Genomic DNA, 18944 nt, shown 5'->3' with positions numbered 1-18944 from the left:
CTGACATTCATATATCAACCTTCATTAGGCACTGTATTTTCATGTTTCAGTGATAGCCCATATTTAAAAGAGGGCAGCTGCTTCAGCTCTCTTATTTCTGTCATGAGTTCAGCATCACAGAATAGCTGAGGTCGGAAGGGACCTCTGGAGTTTGCCTAGTCCGACCCTTTTCTCAGAGCAGGTTCAACTACAGCAAGTTGCTCAAGGCCACATCCAGTCATGTTTTGAGTATCTCCAAGGATGGAGACACCACAAGCTCCCTAAGCAACCTGTTCCAGCATTTCCACCCTCACAGGAAAAAATTCCTTGGTCACCTGTGTCAGGAAGTTATCATCAGTGCAGTCCAGAAACCTCCTGGATTGCTTGTGCCCTGCTTTGTTGTTGCTTATGTTGATGGATGGAATGTCAAATCCTGCTCTGGACTTGCTCAGAAACTCATGGCCAACATGCTCTGCCAATGTTCTAATGTAAATCAGCACAGCTTGCAGTCAGTAATGATGCAGGATAAAAATGTGTGAGGGGATCTTGGCAGTTTTAGGCATACAGTTTAGTATAATTGACAGGTACAGGCTTGGTCCTCACATTAAAAATAAGCTTGTTTATTCCCATTAATAACAGAAAGCATGAATATTAATCCTTTAATGACCATAGCACTTTCAAAAAATTATTTTGAAAGTCTCGGATATCTAAAAGAATACAAAGAAAACCTGCATGTATTTTTAAAGGACTTAAAGCATTTCTTTCAAGATTAGTATTTTGTTTTCTTCTAAGGATCTCCTAGCTCCAAAAAAAGTGAATTTTCAGGGATATTTTTGTTGGAATATATGAAAGGGAAAAGGCAGGAATTTTCAGTAACACAATTGGTCAACCTGTACTGGTCTCCATTCAGGATGAAGAAAGCCATAGGTGGTTCAGAAAGCAAAGCAAAGCCATTCACTCCGTGTCAGTCTTACATAGAAATGCAAGACAGTTGAAGGGAGGTACCTTTTCTATAGGAACACATATTGCCTTACCACACAAGATCAGGCTGACTTCAGAATTATATCATAAAGGCCGTTTTGGAGGAAAACACTAAAACACTAAGGACACATTTGCATCCAGCGTTCTTGAAGTTGAAAGTAAGAAGGCATATGCCTGTGATAAACTGCAGTGACAAATGTGCTAATGTGATTTTATAATGCTGAGAAGCAGGCCATGAGCAGCAGGTGACTTCTGACCCTGTATTAGCGAGAGTCACAGTGCAACAAAGTTAGAGCAGTCCTTAAATACATGGAAGAAATATAAAACCTAACGGAAAAACAACAGCAAAATTTCAGAGCAGGAAAGATAAAAATACAGGCAGATGATATAAGCTTTAGACAAAAACCACCTAAAGGAATATGAAAAATATATAGAAGTATTTTAACATAGGCAAAAATGTAGGATGGAACAGAAGAATCAGTCAAAAATCAACTACAGCTATGGATAGTAGGTCAGAAAAAAGCAAATGCAAGGTGAATATAAGGAAAAAATTCCTAAGACTGAGGACTGCTAGACACTGGAATATATTCTCAGGGCAGAGGCATCACTTGAGTCATTTAAGACTGGACTAGACAAAACCCTGGAAAAAGTATTACAGCAAATATATATATATAGTAATGAATAATCTGCCATAGAAATAAATGACCTTAAAAGGTCTTTTCCATCTGTAATTTCTAAGATTCTATGAAATATGAGTAATGTTCCACTAAGGAACTTGGTATCTATGGCAATTCACTAACCCTACCCTAGCCTATTTGTGTTAGAATGCAGAGCACTGCTAGGGAAAGGCTTATTACCAAATAATGAACGATATTTTGGGAATCACTAAAGAGTGTCCAGCTAGGGTGAACTCAGTTGAGCGTCTACTGCAGGAAGAAAAATTCTGGCTCTGAACCACTGGCACTTGATTTCCTGGTGGTGGAGATGGAGTACATCGGAGATACTTAGGTTTTGGTTGGAAAAGGCATCTGAAGCCAAGCTACACAGTCATAAAACTGTCCCTACTGCCTGAAATATCCATCTGTACTGGCAGACTTCTGAAAGGAAACCACTAGCTCACATTTAGTTTGCAGCCAAGACTGATGGCAAGGCAAAGGAGGGTATGGCAGACACAATTAGAAGAACCGGATAAGCAGGGTGATTGTTCACAATAAAAGGATGCGTGAAGAAACAATTATCTTTCCAGCTCCTGAAACTGTATTATAGATCTCTGCCTTTGGACAGTGGGATCCACTGTTTTATCCTTTTGCCCACTAATGGCAGGAGGAAATTTTTATTCTAATGTAACAATATTCCCATTTCTTTTTGCCTTTCTCATAGCCATTCCCTTTTAGCTTCTATAAAATTGGCAAGATAGCTTTAACTTCAGGTCCTGATTGTCCTTTTGTTCCCTTGGGTCTTTGATTCCAGTTTTACACCTTTTTCTTCTTCCATTGCTCTGATTCTCATTTCTATGATATTTTTGGAATTGGGGAAGGAAGCATGATTGAATTTATACATGAAAACTAGAAGTTAAAACAGCTATATGTTCTTCTTCTTAACTACAAGAAGTGAAACTGAGGTCTACAGATAATATCTGCCCATGTAACAGCATAAAGTGGTTCCAACACACTGCAGAACTGACCAGTCAGAATGCAGCTGGACAGCTCAGATTCACTCATTTAGAAACATTTCAGCTGAGAACTGGAGGGTTTCCACATCACTACCACACCTTACATTGATAGAATTAATCGGCATGGAAAATTAGAAGAGCATTTCAACTTCAGAGGCTGCATAAGCAACAACTGTGGTATGTCTCTCTCGTTTAGACAGAACAACTGTTTCTCAACTGCTGTGAAGTGATTTTTCTTGCTTTTCCCCAATTCTGTTTACTCCAGCCATGAAACATGGGGAAATCTTGACCTTTTACCGCCATTTAGCCTTCCCAAATAATTCATTATCCACCATGGTTTTTCTAGAAAAGCAACAGAAAGATTTTAAACCAAGGTCAGGCATCAACTTCAAAAGCTGTTATTTTTTTCACAGTTCCTAAAGTTCATGAATTCCATTCCACTATAGACCCTTATTCTTTATTCTGTGTGCTCAGTGTAGGGGATTCAGCATTAAGGGCAATCACAGGGTTACAGAATGGTTGATGTTAGAAGGGACCTCTGGAAGTCATTTCATCCAATCTCCCTGATCAAGGGAGGGCTGACCCCACCTCAAGATATTAAAGGTGGCAGAGAACCTTTCCTCACTGCCATTCAAGGCACTGGCCAGGTTAAAAGACGTGGGAAATTTCTTAATAGCTTGCTAACTTCGATTTTAATATGTTCCTTCAACATCATCTCTCCCGAGTTACTGTGGAATTTGCAGCATTTTAACAAAATGATAATTACAGATACAGCAAATTTTTAGTTGGAATCTTGGATCATTTACTTGAATTGTGTATTTTTAAGCATAATTTTTTATTCCCTTGAAAATTGCAAAACAAAAAAAATTAAAGTAGTGAGCGATCCACATTTTGCTTGTGCCCTGCACACAACTAACACTACTAAGAGGAACAAGAACTCAACAAAAAGAAGAGTGAGAAATACTCTTTTGAGAATGAACTATAAACAACAGCATCAGAATGACCTGAAAGGATAGTGGAGTTTCAAATTCTCCACTGAAGTAGCGCTGAGACATGAATGTCATTTTTAATTTGTTAAATAAAATTGCTATGAAGGAGGAAGATTGGCTACAAAGAAGATGGAGACTCCCTTTTTACAAGGAGTCACTTGGAAAAGATGAGGGGTGATAGGTACAAGTTATTGCTGGGGACATTCTGACTGGACACAAGAGAAAAATTTTTCACAGTGAGAAGAATCAGTTACTGCAATAATCTCCCCAGGGAAGTGGTGGATTCCCCAACATTGGACCCTTCTAATATTTGGCTAGACAGCTTGCTGGACCATCTTGCCTAGACCGTGCTTTTGCCAAGAAAGGTTGGGCCAGATGATTCCCGAGGTCCTTTCCAACCTGGTACTCTACGATTCTAGGAATCGATAAAGTAAATTAGCTGATATTTGTTTACAGATGAGGATACATGAAGATTTGATGCTACCTATATATTGCTTTTATTCCTGGATTAATAAAAAACAAAGGAATTCTAAAATAAAAAAAAAGGCATATGAGTTGCATTCACAAATACATCTGAGTAGGTATGCAAACGCTACAACATATAATACTTTCTTTATGGAATAACTTCTAGAGACACGGAAAATAATACAGTCATGACATAGAGAGCTATCATTGACCCAAGAGAACAAAAATTTCTGTTCCCTCTGTAATACAAGGAAGAAAAGAATCCTTTTCTTCTGATTCTTTGTGATCAGTATTATTATTTTTCTGGGGAAGAATTCAGATATCATGGGGGAGCACCTCCCCTATGAGGACAGGCTGAGAGTTGGGATTGTTCAGCCTGGAGAAGAGAAGGCTCCGGGGAGACCTTAGAGCAGCCTCACAGTGCTTAAAGGGGGGACAGGAAAGGTGGGGAGAGACTTTTCAGGGGTAATGGTTTTCAATTGAAAGAAAGTAGATTTAAACTAGGTATAAGGAAGAAATTCCCTGTGCAGGGGGTGAGGCGCTGGCACAGGGTGCCCAGAGAAGCTGTGGCTGCCCCCTCCCTGGAAGGGTTCAAGGCCAGGTTGGATGGGGCTGGGAGCACCTTGGGCTGGGGGAAGGTCTCCCTGCCCATGGCAAGGGGGTTGGAGCTAGATGATTTTTAAGGCCCCCTCCAGCCCAAACCATTCTGTGATTCTGTTCTATCATTCTAATGATTCTAATGATAATATGTCTGCAAGGGGATCAACATTATGTATGGGGTATACTGAAAAAATAACAAGCGGTTTTCTATTTCATTATAGTTATGAGCAGTTAAGTAATAACTGCAGTTAAGCACTGGCCTTTTAAACCATCACTAGAGTTACCTGAATTTGAAAGTTGATGCTCTCAGCAGTAGCAGTTCAACAAACAAGGAAAGACTACATCTGAATCATTAGTCTCCATTTGATTGATTCACTAACTTGATTCCATTTTCCTAAAAAGAAACAATGAATTGCAGCAATAGCAATGTAAATAAATTAATTTGCTGCTTTTTTTTTTTTTTTTTTTTTTTCCTATTTGTAGTGGGAGTGTTGGTCTGTCATTTTGGAAAACTTAGCTCTCACTCTTGAACTACACAGACCTCTTCAAGTAAGCTTTTAATTTGGGTCATCACGGAAATCCAAAGGCCTCCTCACTGTCAGACAGCAAAATACTATCTATTTGAACAAAGACAGAACCTCCAGTTCTTAATGAGAACAAACTTCTATGTGAAATATGGTACTCAGAAGTCTAATTTCATGTTGTTACTGTAAGATTGAAATGTCAAATCACAAATCTGGCCTCTTGACACAGTTACTCCACTGCATACACTTCATGCAATAGCTAAGAATAAGAAAGTCAGTGAAAAAAAAAGCACGATCATGTCTTTCATTAAAACATTTAAGTCAAAATACTGTGGATCTGTATTTCCCCAGGATACTTTTGTAGCTAGGTATTTCTGCCCACTCAGTTTGTAAGCATTTATTTGATAACATTCAGCTTGTCTTTTGAAGCATGGCAGTGGTTTCATTTCATTTTTATTCTCATATGTAGACAATGGCTGCCTGCAGCCTGTATGCAACAATAGCATTTTTTTGCATGTGAGAAAAGGGAATGAAAAAGTACAGCAAATAGAAAGATGAATAAGACTTTTATGACTTTAATCTCATATGGGAAACAAAAACAGAATTGCAGATGCCTAGGAATGAACTATCTGTGTTCAGTTCTTTATAGATTTTCAGCTGCTCATCTAAATACTTAGATTAGCATTTGTCAGAGGCATCAGGTAGCAGTAACAGAGAATGGAAGATGATCCAGACAAATATCCACTTCTCCATTGCAATTTTTCATGCCTGAAAATGGTCAAGCACTCTGGCCAAATCCTGAAAGGTTCTCAAGTGCTGCAGGATTTTGCCAAAGGGATATAAAAGTCTTGCAATAGCCAGGCCTTATATTGTAATGGTTGATGTTTATTTGGAGTCTTACTTCCACTCTCTGTTACTTCCACTTAACTTCAGGAATATCAGCAGTCCTGCTGATTTCAGTGAGAGTTTTCAGGAGCTCAGAGCTCAGCATGAATTCATATGCTCTACTGGCTTTAACTCAAATTCTGTGGCAGCAATGTCCCCGTTTTGCTTTGGAAACAGAATACATGGACTCCGCTTAGGAAATAGCTCCCTCTTCTGTTCTTGCTGAAACCAAACCAGCCCTTTGATGGAAACTATTTCAAACTGCTTACTACAGCAATGGAGCACAGTACCGCAGTACTATTATTAATATCAGGAATATACTTACTGTTCTCAGCTTTGTTGGGAACCTGTCAAAATCCCACTGAAGCTATATTCTCTACCTCAATTAATGCTGAGCGTGAAGTAATAAACCATCCTGAAACTGGAAAATTATGAAGTTGTGGTTCTGTCAAGCTATACAAAACAGGAGTTGTATGGAGTCAGACCCCATTGCTTCTTCCACAGTGACTTATGAACTGGCTCTCTGCATTCACACGGAATCATGCAAGACTTAATAGATCCTTCTGAAAGCAGAGTATCAAAGGTGGATCTGCAGTCACTCGTGCCAGTTCAGCAACAGTTGGACTTGAATTGCCTGGGTCCAGCTGTTATCTGACATAGCTCACTTTTCCAGTACAGTACATAATGGAAAACTGACCTCTTGTGGATTTTAAAATTTAAGAGAGTAGTACTTTGGCCTGTCATTCAGTAATCTTTTACAAATGAAGTCAGCTAACACTGTAAAGTAACTGTGTAATGATTGCAGTTATTTTCAGTTGCTTTTTGGTTCCAGATGGGAAGCAAGTGCCACTCCTGACCCATCTGCAGCTCCAATAGATCCCCAGTTTGTTAACTCTCACAGCCCCTAACATAAACGTGGAGAGAACAAATATATCATTGCTTCCTCATGATCTCAACAGGGCCTCAACATACTGTGTCTCAAGATTTATAAGAAATTAAATAGGAAAACAAAATAGTAATAATATTTTTAAAAATGTGTGGTTGCAGTTTTAGCATATTAATGAGGTTTTTAGGCACTTAAAAAAAAAAAAAAAAAAAGCAACAAACCTGGCTGCTTTTAAATTTAGTAGAACAGAAATACTACTTTATGGCCCACAGAAGGGGATAACAGTATGTGCCTCATTTTATGAAGCAGCAACTGATAGAAACTCAAAAATATTTCTACCAGTTATAATGCACACTCACCTCTAGCACTGGGAGTGCACCCCAAGACCAACACTCGGGGTGCCTGAGCCCTATGAATGACTTTACTATTGACAGGATGTGTGACCAGTAGCATGCAGGTTTCTCTCTACCTGCTTCAGTTTTCCCATCTGTAGTATGGGCAGAGTGATACTCACTCCCTGCTTAAAGTTGTTGGAGAGCTGCTATTGAGAAGTGCTAGATAATGAGGCAGCAGTTTTTATTACTCAGATTTTATGTATTCACGGACAGGGTACAGTTGCCCTGAACTGCTTTAACCTAGAGCATACTCAGCGGTTCAGAATTCCAGACTGGTTAAACTCTGATGGATGACTCAACCAGAAGCATTTCAAAACCCAACCCAAGCCACAGCTCTACTATGAAGCCAGCTCTGAGATGTGGCAGTAAAAAAAAAACAAAAACAAAAACAAAAATCCCAAAACATAACATCAAAAAAAAGATCAGTTGAGAGTATAAGACAGAAAAAAGCAAAAAATGTGTATCTGGAGCTAACGGGAGGCTCTTCTAAAACTTTTATATCAATGTGAAGCAATGCAGCCTAATAAGAAAAAAAAATCTGGGCTAACTTTTGAGTAAAATACTTTGAGAAGCAGGAGCTGTGTGGCTGCAGCATAATAGTGAGTGGGGCCACTAATTGGCTTAGTCTAAATATTGCAATGACACAGGCTATCCTGCTTCAAAGGCACACCACACTGTCTTTACGTGAACAGCACTGTGCTGGTAGCTAAACCAGCCTGTTTGGGCAGGGCTTGGATATCTCAGCACAGCACTGCACTGAACCCTGTGGACATATGTATGCACTTGGTTGGTATTGCTTCATTTTATCCTGTAAGGTTTTCTGCATGTACTACTGCAATAGTTAGAGGTAAGCTACACCATTTCCTAAGGAGTGAGCAATGTCTTTGTGAAACACTGTAGACCTCCACAGGTGGGAGTCACCTGTACGGCTTTAATGCCTAAGTGGTCTAAGTGTGAACTAGTAAGTAGCTCTCTTTTGAAGCAGTAGAGAGAAACCAGCACCTCTAGGGTCTCTCCACTGACCAATAAAGGATGCTTGAGTGTTTTGAGATGTCAAAAGTTTTTAAGTTAAAAATTCTCTGCCTTTCAGTATCTTCACCTCTTCCAGCTACTTCCCCTCAATGAAACCAGGAGTATCTCAGTCACTCTTAGTCCTCCATCAGATTTCTTCAATGTTTTAGTATCATATTCTTACAAGTATTCTTACCTGTGGCCTGACAGCTGAGTCTCATTTTTCTTGAGGGATCTTTCACTCTTCTCTCTTATGGCCCCTGAATGTCTGTGAGGGGCACTCACTTTAAGGCTTTTTTCATTGCTGTCTATACCAAAGCTTAAAACTGATTTTCTTTCTTCTGTCTTGGACCTCTCTCTTTCTGACAGAAGTTTGGCAAGAGAGTCATCTGTATCTTTGGGGATGTTTCTTAGTTTTTCAGAGTCTGAACTTGTGTGTGAGCTTGACATAGTCTTTGATGCAAACTCCATATTTAATTGTGTTGCAGATCCTTTGCTTTCTTGAAAATCAGTACTTGGGACACTTAGGTAATTTTCTTCATGTTCTTCACCCTTGAGCTGTGCTGTGCTGCTTATGCTAGTGGATCGTTTTGAAAGCCTCCTTTTTTGTGGATCCTGGAAATAAGCGCCATTAAAACCATAGATTAAAACCTGAGCATCTTTAAATAAACATGAAAAGCAAAAGAAAGCTCTATCACTAGTTTCTGGCCTAAGCAATTTATTATTAGCCATCAGGTTATATACTAAATCAGATTTTTAAAAAAAATGGTGATAAATAAGGTAGACATACACTTTTACTTAAAATTTGAACAGCATTATGGATGTTATATGCTACTGAAAACTGCTTCCTTTCACTCAAGAACATCAACAAAATACCTCCTAAAACCTTAATATTGGGGTTGTACACAACTCAGGAAACCAAGACAAATAAGACATTTTACTGGAAAGTCTGTCTACCACAGGTATCTAGTTTTTAGTTCCAAATCAGAGATATTTAGAAAAATTAATTCATTTAACGTCCATAATAATTTCAGAATTATCTAAATGATAAGCTTAATATATTTAAATTTCTCATTATTACAAGACTAATTTTACACAGGTAAAGTTCCTGTCTACATAAAAGCACCATGAAGGAAAGAAAAAGAGGTCAGAATTTTAGAACTATGTTTTGAAAATACTTGCTAATGGAATACGGTCTGATTGGACAAATTCACATTTCTAACTGAAAGCAATTTTCAATTCCAAACCGCTGCTGATTAAATGTGAGGTTTCAGAAAAACCTGAGTAAAACAGATACCCATGGCCAAGAAAACTTTGCAAGCTGTAGATTCTGACAAGGTAAAAAGGCAATTTTCCTAGGAAAATGGAAAATCGCATCTGTCAAGAGATATCAAGAATGGAAAAGATTTATAAAGAAATTCTGTAACCTAAGATCACAGACATGTAGGGGGTAGTTGCATGTAGTGGTTACATCTGAAACAGTTTTAATTTCTGAATTAACCAGAACCACTTCCCTGATTCAACACATATTTTCAGATTGCAGATTTAATGGATTAGCACGCAGAATTAATTTCACTATTATTTGTAAATGACTTTATCACAGAAGGTTAAATATAAAATCCACGGCCAAGCCAAATATTTTGTAAGTATTGGAAATCACCTCTGGCAAACTTGCTACTGGTCCAGCCATCATTCCTCTCACAAAGAGACCAGACCTGGGCCTTGGCTTCTCCTTCGCTGTGGATTTCAGCTCCTCAGAAATCGTTGCTGCTTTTAAATCTTCTTGACTATCTTTTAACTTCTTATCTCCATCAGAGGGTAAGTGGCTGTTGTGAATTGTCCCTGTGTGGCATTTTTCATTTTTGTGCTGATGTTTTCTGGATGGAAGGATTTTATCTAGTGGATTCTCAACGTTATATCTACAAGGAAGAAAAAGGCAAAACTGCACAGTGAAATAAGTGAAAACATCTGCTTGGCTAATTAAAGCACTGCTGTCAAATTAAGTTACTTATTATCTAGCAATGGTACTCAAATACAATTCCTTTTCACTTAAGTATCTATATGTAGATCTTCAGGACATTATTTTAGTATTATTATGTGTCACAATTGGTTATAATATGTGTAACACTTTACTTTAAACTTATGCTACTTATTTTGATATGTACTATAACATAACAGAAAGCAGACTACATATATTATACCCGACACGTCCTATGCTACCACCAGCAGTTCCCATTCCTTCTCCATCTGCTTGCTTGGTAGTTTGAAAATTTGTTAACACTTTTGCTAACATCCTCTGTCATCTTATACCTTAGATTCACGCTACGGACTCCTTTCACTCTTTGCTCAAATGTAGAATACTTTAGTTCAAAAAGAGGTACTTTCGTATTCGAGCTTTTACTTGATAATAGACACTGCTGTCATGTGACCTCTTCCATATTCTTCAGCCTGGTCCTCCAGGTAGCAACACAAAGTGTAGTTCAGTGTTTGCATTTTCCTATACATATATAATAGTATAAACAAGTTTTTTCTGAAACGCAAGTGAGATTCACCTGGATCTATCAGTCTTTGTAAAACATTATATGCATTTCTTTCTTAAAAATATCTGTTAACAAATCATGTTCTTTCTTTAAAAAAGAAAAAAAAAAAAGTCATAATTTGAGCCTGTAAGAAATCATAAAATCACAGAATCATAGAATACCAGGTTGGAAAGGACCTCGGGAATCATCTGGCCCAACCTTTCTTGGCAAAAGCACGGTCTAGGCAAGATGGTCCAGCAAGCTGTCTAGCCAAATATTAGAAGGGTCCAATGTTGGGGAATCCACCACTTCCCTGGGGAGATTATTCCAGTATCTGATTGTTCTCACTGTGAAAAATTTTTCTCTCATGTCCAACCAGAATGTCCCCAGCAGTAACTTGTAGCCATTACCCCTCATCTTTTCCAAGTGACTCCCTATAAAAAGGGAGTTTCCATCTTTAGATACTGGAACATGGGGATAAGATCTCCCCTAAGCCTTCTCTTCTGAAGGCTGAACAAGCCCACTTCTCTCAGCCCTCCTCACATCCCAGGCTTCCTAGTCTTTTGATCATCTTCATGGTCGTCCTCTGGACCCTCTCCAGCCTGTCCATATCTTTTTTATATAGTGGGGACTAAAACTGAGCACTGTATTCCAGGTGTGGCCTGACAAGCATGAGTAGAGTGGGACAATGAGTTCTTTATCTCTGCTGGTGATGTCTTTCTTGATGTAGCCCAGCATCCCGTTGGCTTTCTTTGCTACAGCAGCACACTGCTCATTCCTATTGAGCTTGTTGCTCACCAGGACCCCCAGGGCCCTTTCCACAGAGCTGCTCCCCAGCTGGGTAGATCCCAGTCTGTGCTACACTCCTGCATTATGTTTTCCCAGGTGCAAGACCTTACAATTGTCCTTGTTGAACTTTTAAGGTTCTCGTTAGTCCACTCTTCCAGCCCATCCAGGTGTTCCTGCTCTTCCTTCTTCAAGTCCAATGACAAGTTTTATTTTCTTTATCAGGATCTGTTTCACTGTCTGCATAACATTAGATAACTGTTAAATAGAAGCACTTTTATTGAGTAGCTGAGATCTCTTTTGCTCCTGTCGAGAAATTTATATTCTGTGTAAACTGAAAATGCTAGCCCTTTTCACAATAAATGTCCTTGAATTTGTTTCCCACTTTAGGATGTTTTTCTCCATCCTATTTCAGAGTAAAAAAATTGAATGAGTTGAAGCATTTTGTGCCACAAAATCATCCCTCTAGCATTTGGCGAGTTAAAATTGGTTTCTGAAGTAGTATGTCATGTGTTGTGAAGACATGCTTCATACGTAAATGGAAGGGAGCATGATAAGTCTCTGAAAGCACTAGGAAATCTGAGGAGTGTTACTCCTGACCTAGGACCATGTAACCCCTCATTGCCAAAGGGCACAATGTGTCAGCTTAGAGACTGGTTAACAGTTACAGATAGGTTAAGAAACAAAACAAAACAAGACAAAACAAACAAACAAACAAAAACTTAAAGAAAGTAAGTTCGAAAGAAGACTCTTTAGTAAGGAACCAGTGAAGAGTATCTGTCTAATTATACTCTCCACTCCTGAAACCATTGTTAAAAATTATCCGGGTAGTTGAAATTAAAACTAATTTCAGGCACTGGCTGGTTGACCTGGTAATATCTGTTTTTTCCTTGGCTGCAGGGGATGGTAATGGCTAGGAGGATCACAGACCTGTGCTTTGCCATAGTATTTCTCTCATCAGTTCATTTTGTGGTCTGAAATAGGATGTGTTTGAGCCAACCCATCAACCTGCATAGTCCTTGCTAGGGCAGCTTTGCAGCCTCTCCCTCCAGCCGTGGCACAGAAATGCAGCTGAACTGCACAGCTGGGACAAGACCTGATCCAAGGGAAAAATGAAGCCACTTGTCTGTCTCTGAGGGTGAGATTCTCAGCTGGTTTAGAAAGAAAAATCAGTTACAAACACTGCTTTCTATCAGGAGAGGACCCAAAACACACATTCCTCTGTCACGCCCACTCAGACCATTTTTCCTTCCTTGCACCTCCAGACAACTTTGGGCTCCCCCACCTCAGGAAGGAATACCTGGTGCATTTGGTTCATAAAAAGGCATAAAAATGAGTACAAAAATCACACGGGGTTTAAATGGAAGCCTGCAAATCAATACAGGATTCTGCCCTCTACAGAGCTGTCAGCTTTCAGTATGCAGCTGGGTAACATTTCCAAGCTCATACACACAAAAGGTTGGGCATTTCTGGGGTTTGCTTTCCAATTTTCCTTCAATCTGCCATTTTTTGATCTCCCCCTGCCCAACTGGCTGGGGCAGTGAAGAGGAATCCTTCACCCCTTGAGGGAAGGTGCGCACGCCATGCCGGCGAGGGGCCCTGCCCCACAGTAGGGCACCATGTCCCACACTCTCCTGACACCGACACATGTTGCTTCTCCATGTGGGGCTTCACTTTGCCTCTTTGCATTTCTGTCTTCACGCCTGTGTGTATAAGGAGCGTGTACATGTATGCAGCTGTACGTGTGAGAAAGGTGTTGCGGCGGGGGGGGGGATGTTCAACTCAACCACCACACTGCGCATGTCTTTCCCGCCCTTGGAGGATCAAAACCATAGAGAGCCCATCAGTGCCAAGCAGAGCGGCCCCATAAGGCACCACTTCCGGCGAAATAACTGCCACTCTGGGCCAGCGGCCGAACCATCGCTTTGTGGTTTTTCCGCGGCGAGCGGGGGAGGGCTGCACGGGGCTGCCAGCACGCATGCGCACAACGGGTTGGCGCTGCCTTTGAAATGGGCGGCCGCCATTTTGTTGCAGGATTGTAGTAGGAGAGAGGTGGCTACGTAACCGTGCTGGGTGTTGCTGTTCGGTCTCGGGGGAAAGTGTTAGTGCATTTCTCTGTAGGAGAAGGGGTGTTGGTGTAGTAAGAAAGCTCTGCAGGCCCCGGAGAGGTTTTTAGGGGGAATGGAACAACTTCCAGTGTGTACAGGAAGGGGAAAAAATGAGGCAGGTGCGGTAATATCAGATGGAGAGACATCACTGGCAGCGTGCTGTATCTGCAAAGCAAAAGCAGCTACTTTTTTTTTTTTTTTTTTTTTTTTTTTTTTTGCACTGCCTCCTTTTCAAGCATTGCTTCTCAGATGGTAGTATCGGCTTTAAAAATCTTGGCTTTCTTCCCCTATAAAGAGGGACTTATTGGGATTTTGCAAACATTGGTGCTCAAACTTTGCTACTTTGAGCATACTGTATTTAGGATGAGGAGCAAAATTAGATTGATTCCCTGAAAGTCAAAGCTGGGAAGGTAAATTACTTTTTTGTAGCCATTTTAAAAGATTTTTACTGAAGAACAGTTAGAGCTGTTACTCCACCTTGAGGCACCAATAAATGCAATTGAAAGTCTTCATGACATGCTGTTTTGAGGTAATTTGCAAGATGGAAATAACCTACACTGATTGTAACAATACTGAATTTAAGATAGTAGGCTTTGCCTTTGACTATGTAAGGCATGAATACCTGTAGTTTGAGTGCAGGTGCTTAGTTTCTCAGAACATGCTTCAATTTGAACATTTCAAATTTACAAGGCGTAAAATCTGAGATTTATATGTGCTTCAGTGACTGAAAGATGTAACTGAGATTATCAATATTTGTAATTGGTAGGGAACATAAAAGCATTTTTGAAGAGTGGCTTACATAGGACATTTTAATAATCTAGAAATTAAAGTTTTATATTACTAGGATAACTAATAAAAGGTACTGTAACTGAAGGTATAAATAATACAACTTTTAACACTTTCCCTTAATAATTAAAAAGTAGTGACTAGACAGGGCAAAGATGGAGAGGTAGGACTGTACCTGTAGACCTGAGTTTTGCTCTCATCGGGCATAATGGCACTCCCATGCACGTGATCTTCATCCAAGAAGTCAGGTGGATGAGATGGTGAGCTCTTACTTTGAGGAGCTGACAGAGCAGAACTTGAACTGATGCTTCTGAAAGTCCCACAGTGTTCAAGGAAGTAATTAGTAATAATTTCAAGAAGTGTTTTCAGTGGGTTCTCCTTTGCCTATCCAAAAAGAAGAACAAAGTTCTTGGTGACGATTGAAACTCTGTTAAGTCTGGCTGCAGCCTAAGATAGGGTATTTTTCTACTGTGCATATATCTGAACATGTTAACTGCTTTCTAGAGAGAGCTGCTTGTGGGTTTACCATAGATGTGACTATAAACAATACTGGAAGGTCAAAAATATCAGTAGGGAAAGTCGAGAGCTCAAAGCTGTTGGTGTGCTAAATTAAGTAAACTTTGATGCAAGAAACAACCTGTTTCAGTCATTCCTTATTCTCATTTCAGATGAACATTGCGAAGTATGGTAACTATGCTAGAATACACCTTTTCTAATGTTACCTGATCAACTTCAGAAGAATGCAGAATGAACTGCAAGTATTTTTAGTACCTGACTTCAGTATTTGTGGTTTATTTTATCAGAACTTTTTGAGAAGCGTGGACTCTAGAATTCTCTTCATGTGCTTGGGATAACTCGTAAGTACAGGGTTGTCCCACTTGTTACACTGTTTTTCAACAGACGTCTGGAAAATGTGTCCTGTGTACATGATCATTTCATAAAAAAAAAAAAAAAAAAAAAAAAACAACAACAAAAAAAAAAAAAAAAAAAAAAACAAAACAAAAAAAAAAACACTACAGAAATCTTGGGCTTTTTTTTTTGAAGTGGCTTATTACAGGAAAGCTTCATTCTGCTTACCAAAAGCATCATGGTGCCTTAAGTCATGAGTAAAATGGAAATGGAAATTTTCCACTGATGTCCCTATCATCAAATATTGCTGTCTATATTACATTTCAAATAATAAAAAATGCTAGAAGTGTGATTTTATCTTCCAGGTCTTACATAAAGTTGCAAATAGATATGGGCATGTAACAGTACTTCCAAAATTGAATAATCTAGCCATAATGATGGGAAAGGTATGAGAGTAACTACTCCTGGTTTACTGGAGGCCACAGATTGAATGGGTTCTCAGCTTCATCCCAGGAGCTTCAATCTCACTCAAAGTTAAGCTCTCCATTCCCCAGAGAACTGTCAGTGTGGTGGCAGCAATGAAGTACCAGACACGAGCTTGAGCTCTCTGCAGTTTGGACATGGGCTACAGCCTCGATGTGGTTGGCCTGGTTTCCTGGTATCTGATCCCACGTTTCGGGGAGCATGGCCTGTTTCCTTACCTTGTTCTGTTTGTACAAGCAGTGCAGATGTAGGATGTTTCGAAGTTCATTCCTGTTATTGATGCTAAGTGCAGAACGTGGAAGCTCTCGGTCCATGGTAGTGATGGTTTTCTTCAAACCCTGAGAAGGAAAAGTCACATTTCAGAGTACTTGAGACAGTACAACTTACCAAAGGTTTTATTCTTGACTTTGTTGGATGTACTATGAAACTTCTGAATGGCAGCAATTAGTAACAAGCTACCCCTTAGAACATGTACTTTAGTGGTACAATCTCACATTATTACAGCCCACAGATGTGAAAATAATTAAAGTGGTTATGTTGTCTGTGAGATGGAAATTACTGAACATGAAAAAAATAAGACATCCATGCAGGTGACATCAGCTGCTAAACAGCCTCGTAAGACTGACTACTTTGTATGAATGTCCCTGACAATATCTAATTCCAGAAACACCGTGTTTGCTTTTTCCATCAGGATGTGATACAGCTTTTCATAAATGTGATTCTGATGTGGGTAATTATGAAGCCTGAACATCAGATGTACTCTGGCTCTCAGTGGGTTCAGAACAAGTTTCAGCTTTTATCATGAGTTGGAATTATTCTGATCAGTCTTGGGTTGGACATCAGTCAGATCCCCACAGCATCAGCTGGTTTAGGGTCTTCAGACTTTGTCGACTACTTTGTATCTGTAGTCAGCATACAGGGGCACTTCAGAGACAAGTGTATGTGCATCTCGCTTTTTTGGAGAGAGTTGTGAAATGTCAGTGTCAGATCCCGAACTTATTCAAGGGGTACAACAGCAGACCATCTTTTTGAGAGAGAAAGACCGGAGTTCTTCTCTGAAGGGCTATTGTCAAAAGTATTAATTTTCCTGCAGATGGATTGTCTGGCTCAGATTTACGGAACTATTGATGAGTTGCTGTAAATAAAGGATGATTATCACAATTGGCTGTGATGTGTGCTAAGGGTCTGGGGGAAGCAGGGGAACACTTGGGCAGAAGCATAAGGGATTATCAGTGCCCCTTGGTTTTGGCCTCAGGATATATAGTATGAAATAGATGTGACAGTTCAAGTATAAGTTACCATTGTAAGCTGTATGGTCTGTTTTACCAGCAGATCATTCCCTTTCCTTATGTTTTTATTCAGTTTTACTTTTAAAGATATCTAACCCAGAAGTGTAAATGTATTTCACTTGTAAAATCTTTGCAATCAGACTTGAACCTCTCATACTTCTGGCAGTAAATGGCAAGTAAGGAATTCTGCATCTGAAATTTTGTTGCCAAATGTTTCAACTTTGTTCACAAACATTGAAAATGTGTGTTTGGAGACTGGATACAACACAGATGAAGAAAAGGGAAGTTTGTGTAGCACTTAGTAACAGTGCCTGCTTAATTTCTGATACAATCTAACTCATTCTTGACTTAGGGGGACTGACTGGGCTGGACATGAACAATATTCCCTTAGAATTGAACGTAAGTACAAGGTGGTAGGTACTTTCACCTGGAAATGTGAAGGCGCCTTTTCTTCTGCTCAGTCCCCCACACCTATGTACACTACAAAGTTTCCTTTACAGCTTTAAGTTTGTTTAAAGTATAGTGGCCTCTTTCCCCCTCCGTCCCCTTCCTCCAGATAAATCTGCTGTCTGCCAAGTTATTACTGAAAACTGGAAAAAAAAAAAAAAAAACATACATATTACCGGTTCCTGTAGCACCGCTACCTTTTGCCTTTTTTTTTTTAAAAAAAAAAAAAAAAAAAAAGTATTTTCCTGGAAGTTGTGTATGCTTCTTGTAAACACAAGGACAATAGCAAGATAGGTAATTAACGAGGGAAAAAAAAAAAAAAAAAAAAAAAGAAAAACACCCAAACAAAAAGCAAACCAACCAAACAACAACAAAATACAAACAAAAACAAAACAAAAATGAAACGGCGTTTCTTGATTTAGTCTTGGGTTTTGCAGGCGCGCGTGGGTAAGAATCGGGCTCTCTCAGACAAGGAGGAAGCTGGATTCCACACGCAGCAATCAAAAGGCTTTGTGGGAAATGTAGTGCAGCTACTTACCCGGTTCAGGTCTCGCTGCTTTTAGGCTGGAAGAAGTCCCGTTCCCCCCTCACCCCACCCCCCCCAGCATTCCTCAATCTTTCAGCACTTAACTTTTATCATGTGTCACTCTCATTCGTTCTAGCTGGAGAAAATCGAGACAAGTTACCTTTCTACTGAGAAATTCTCTCACCAGTGATGCGGCCACTTCTTCCACAAAGGAGTTGTCCATTTTTTAACCCGAAGTGAGCTGAGGGGGCGGATTCTTTACTTCACCTAACAAACCGTTCGAGTCTGCCGGCATTGCAGCTCATCGGGGCGGCTTTTAACCCCTGCAGGCCCGAGGCAGCGGCGGGCTGGGTGCAGTCGGGTTGCTGGAGGTGTGTTGCTGTGGAGACAAGTCATCGGAAGCAGGGAAAACTCCTCCCCCTGGGAAGGAAGCCGAAGAGAGACTTAAAATTGAAAGACTTCATGCTGTAACACTGCAGCAAGCATCTCGGTAATTGCTTTAAATAATAAAATTTGAAAAAACAACCTTCAAATGTGAGAGAGGGGACAGTTTTCTGAATTACTATTTTTTAAAAAAGGAAACATACACAGTTATTGGCAGCCTACTACTTCTATGCTAATGCAACTTTTGACCATATATGTTTCTTTAATAAAATTGCACTCCTGTATAAAACAAACAAAATGCAGCTGCTAAATGAAGCTGAATCTGTCATACTGGCAACGTCTAGGGTGGGAGCATTCATCAACTGAATCTCTCCTTTCAG

At 39.8% G+C, this 18944-nt stretch overlaps 1 protein-coding gene across 3 annotated transcripts in view; it reads right to left on the bottom strand.

Annotated features, from left to right (window-relative positions):
* The window catches only part of MINDY4 (MINDY lysine 48 deubiquitinase 4), an 80127-nt gene extending 61513 nt beyond the window's left edge, over nucleotides 1-18614 (bottom strand). The window contains exons 1-5 of one of the 3 annotated variants that reach the window (XM_033002862.2): nucleotides 18341-18614; nucleotides 16137-16256; nucleotides 14762-14970; nucleotides 10048-10306; nucleotides 8584-9002 (exon numbers count right to left, since the gene is read on the bottom strand). In XM_033002862.2, coding sequence (XP_032858753.2) covers nucleotides 8584-9002; nucleotides 10048-10306; nucleotides 14762-14970; nucleotides 16137-16256; nucleotides 18341-18403 — 1070 coding nt within the window. In that variant the 5' untranslated portion in view covers nucleotides 18404-18614. The remainder of the gene's footprint in view (nucleotides 1-8583; nucleotides 9003-10047; nucleotides 10307-14761; nucleotides 14971-16136; nucleotides 16257-18340) is intronic. The other 2 variants (XM_009974293.3, XM_033002861.2) reach the window with 2 other exon arrangements.
* Nucleotides 18615-18944: the final 330 nt, after the last annotated feature.

Source organism: Tyto alba, unplaced genomic scaffold (genome assembly GCF_018691265.1).
Source record: "Tyto alba isolate M040663 unplaced genomic scaffold, T.alba_DEE_v4.0 Super-Scaffold_38, whole genome shotgun sequence".
NCBI lineage: Eukaryota > Metazoa > Chordata > Aves > Strigiformes > Tytonidae > Tyto > Tyto alba.
The sequence above is the reverse complement of the archived record's forward strand: the minus strand, read 5'-3'. Positions and strand labels throughout refer to the sequence as shown.